The sequence below is a fragment of the Propithecus coquereli genome, unplaced genomic scaffold (genome assembly GCF_000956105.1).
Source record: "Propithecus coquereli isolate 6110/MARCELLA unplaced genomic scaffold, Pcoq_1.0 Scaffold39, whole genome shotgun sequence".
In the NCBI taxonomy this organism is placed as follows: domain Eukaryota; kingdom Metazoa; phylum Chordata; class Mammalia; order Primates; family Indriidae; genus Propithecus; species Propithecus coquereli.
Window position 1 is genome coordinate 2,163,340 of NW_012149618.1, and position 2,840 is coordinate 2,166,179.

Consider the following 2,840-nt stretch of genomic DNA (forward strand, 5'->3'; position numbering starts at 1 on the left):
TTGTTAACTGATCTGACCCTATTTGTCAGAGGCCCACTTGGGACTCTGGCAGTTCTCCGAAGTTTCTTTCATCAAGTTGAGCTTCTATATATTTGGCAAGTTTTCCAGTTCTAGTCAGCATTGGACCTGCAGTGTGCTGTCTGGAGTTTCAGATGGTTGGTGAGAGCAACCAACTGGCAGTGAGCAGAGAGAGGGATAGGAAGCAGGTAGGGACCTGAGTGGGAACTCTGCTTATGAATGGTCAGTTCTTTAGAAGTCATTTTCATGTTTGATGACTTTTGCTTTACTACTAAACTTTATAACTCATCATAAGGCCTGATAACACAGATCATGAGGACCCCACCCCATAGTATATTTCATCATTCCATCAGCTGTCTTTAACAGGTTTCTTTAAGTGTATTTGAAAATTCAAACAAGTTAAAATCAAATTATATATTGATATCCTTGAAGGCTCTGAGCAAAGCGTTGCTAAGACATTAGGTGAGATAGAAGAGTTTTGTAGCCTTGTATGCCACACTAGAAACAAGTAACCAAGAATTTGGCAGAGTGCCTGTAAATTAATGGCAAGATGAAAAATTAGTAAACATTTCTGCAATGGGCTTAATTTTATTTTAAATATTGCTCTATAGAATACTAAACTGAAGCCCTTTCCTGATTTACCACACAGAGAAGTAGTGCTCAGAGCATCATTTACATGGTGCATTTCCTTTATAAGTGATGATTTCATTCATTGTATTTCCTTCTGAAGGCTGCCCTCGGAGCTGGCTTCTCTGACAAGATTCCCTCTCACACTGTCACCATGGCTTGCATCTCTGCCAACCAAGCCATAACCACAGGTATGTTTAAATGAAAGCACAAGGTATATCGTAATTTTCCTTTTTTGTCTTTTACATGGTCATTAAAAAAGTACTCTTAACAGAAGTAAAAGATTAGTACAGATCTCTACACTTGTGTTTTATAAAAAATCAGGTCACATTTAAAATTTTGGTTTTTGGCAGTAGTTCTCAACCTTTTTCCTGCTCTCCATACATGAGGCATACAGCCATTGATGTAGTTCCTCCATCAGCAGTGTGTCTGGCTGCAGTAAGGATTATCAACTGGAGGAGTATGTCTCTAGGAGGGTGCTTCAGAATCTGAGGCGTGAATAGTTTATAACCTTCTAGGTTTTAAACCTAGGTGATTCTGATATGATACTTCTCCACTAAGATGGAGTCCTCCTCCCTCCACCACCACCATAGTTGTAAATCACTGTTTTAGACAGTGTAATTCTTTCCTTCACTTTCTCCCCACACCCTCGACATTTTTATAAATCATTATAAATTCTCCTAACAAACTTTATCAAAATTGTGGGACATTTTGTAGCATCAGCCCTTAGTGTGAAAAGACAGGAAACCTGAAAGATGTAGTAATCACGTGCTCATTTAGTAGTATCAAGGCCAGGTTGGGCAGCCCACATCAGGGGTGGCAGGGAATGATGCCAGAGGCAGTGGCCAAGGGTGTTCCCCACTCTAGGCAGCATGTGATCAACTCCCAATTAGAGAAACAGAATACTAGCCAGTGGCCATAAAGAGGGAAGGGGGCTACCTCACATTTCAAAGGCCAGAATTTCTCTGGCTTGTGGTAGAAATTAACATTCTCTTTGTAGGAAAAAAAAATCTTTCTGAAAACTAAAGCTGGGAACATATAAAATATGCAAGATGTTCTGGTTTAGAGTATGATTTGTTTGAGAGTTGGTCTAACAGCTGATTCCAGAAGTTGATGCCCATATGGCTGAATGAAACTTGTTTTTCTCTAGTGTGTTGAATATGTTTTTAGTCATTTTAAAAAATTCTTAATCCATCTGAAAACATGAAAACTTTAATTACAGATGTACAAAACTGATAACTATTGTCCAACTTTTTAATCCAGAAGCTTAAATTTCAATGGTATGTTATTTTCTACAAAAGGTCTTCATGTAAGTATAACCTGTGCCTTGTAGGTGTTGGCTTGATTGCTTCTGGCCAGTGTGATGTGGTCATCGCAGGTGGTGTAGAGTTAATGTCCGATGTCCCTATTCGTCATTCAAGAAAAATGAGGAAAATGATGCTTGATCTCAGTAAGGCCAAGACCCTGGGCCAGAGACTGTCTTTAATCTCTAAATTCAGATTGAATTTCCTGTCACCTGAGGTAAGACTTGTGAACTTTATGTAAATAAAGACTTATGTTTCCAGAGCATCCGACTGCAGAGATTTAGAATTAGGTATGGGCTCTGGTATGCTCTAATAGTAGTAGATTCTCTTAATTACAGGGAAGGGTTATTTGATCAAGATGGCGAAAAAAGCAATAGTGGTTAGAAAATTTGCGTTTGTGAGCCCTTGTCAGAGGGCTCTTTAGAGAGCTGCTCACAAAGAGCTTCCCTTGTTTTGGTCTTGATTTATAGATGGTGAACAGATTTTAGCTTTTCCAAATAACACAGAACAATGCTAGGTGTCATATAACACCTGTTAACAGTGTTCCTGCTCTTTGGATGTCTCCTTTTCCAGCTCCCTGCGGTGGCTGAATTCTCTACCAGTGAGACCATGGGCCACTCTGCAGACCGACTGGCTGCTGCCTTTGCTGTTTCTCGACTGGAACAGGATGAATATGCGCTGCGCTCTCACAGTCTTGCCAAGAAAGCACAGGATGAAGGGCTCCTTTCTGATGTTATACCCTTCAAAGTGCCAGGTAAAACAGGATGCTTCATAATACTTATAAGGGAGTTCTGAATTGCCTGAATTGCTCCTAAAACTAAAAAAAAAAAAAAAAAAAATGACTTCATTAAGTGTGTTGGTTCTGTTTCCGTAATGCTCAGCCTTTATTCT

General features: G+C 39.6%; 1 protein-coding gene across 1 annotated transcript in view; it reads left to right on the forward strand.

Moving 5' to 3' along the window:
* HADHB (hydroxyacyl-CoA dehydrogenase/3-ketoacyl-CoA thiolase/enoyl-CoA hydratase (trifunctional protein), beta subunit) overlaps positions 1-2,840 on the forward strand; it is a 33,959-nt gene that overhangs the window by 12,786 nt on the left and 18,333 nt on the right. Inside the window, exons 4-6 of the mRNA XM_012652408.1 lie at positions 749-836; positions 1,979-2,166; positions 2,523-2,703. Of these exons, the coding sequence (XP_012507862.1) occupies positions 749-836; positions 1,979-2,166; positions 2,523-2,703 (457 nt within the window). The remainder of the gene's footprint in view (positions 1-748; positions 837-1,978; positions 2,167-2,522; positions 2,704-2,840) is intronic.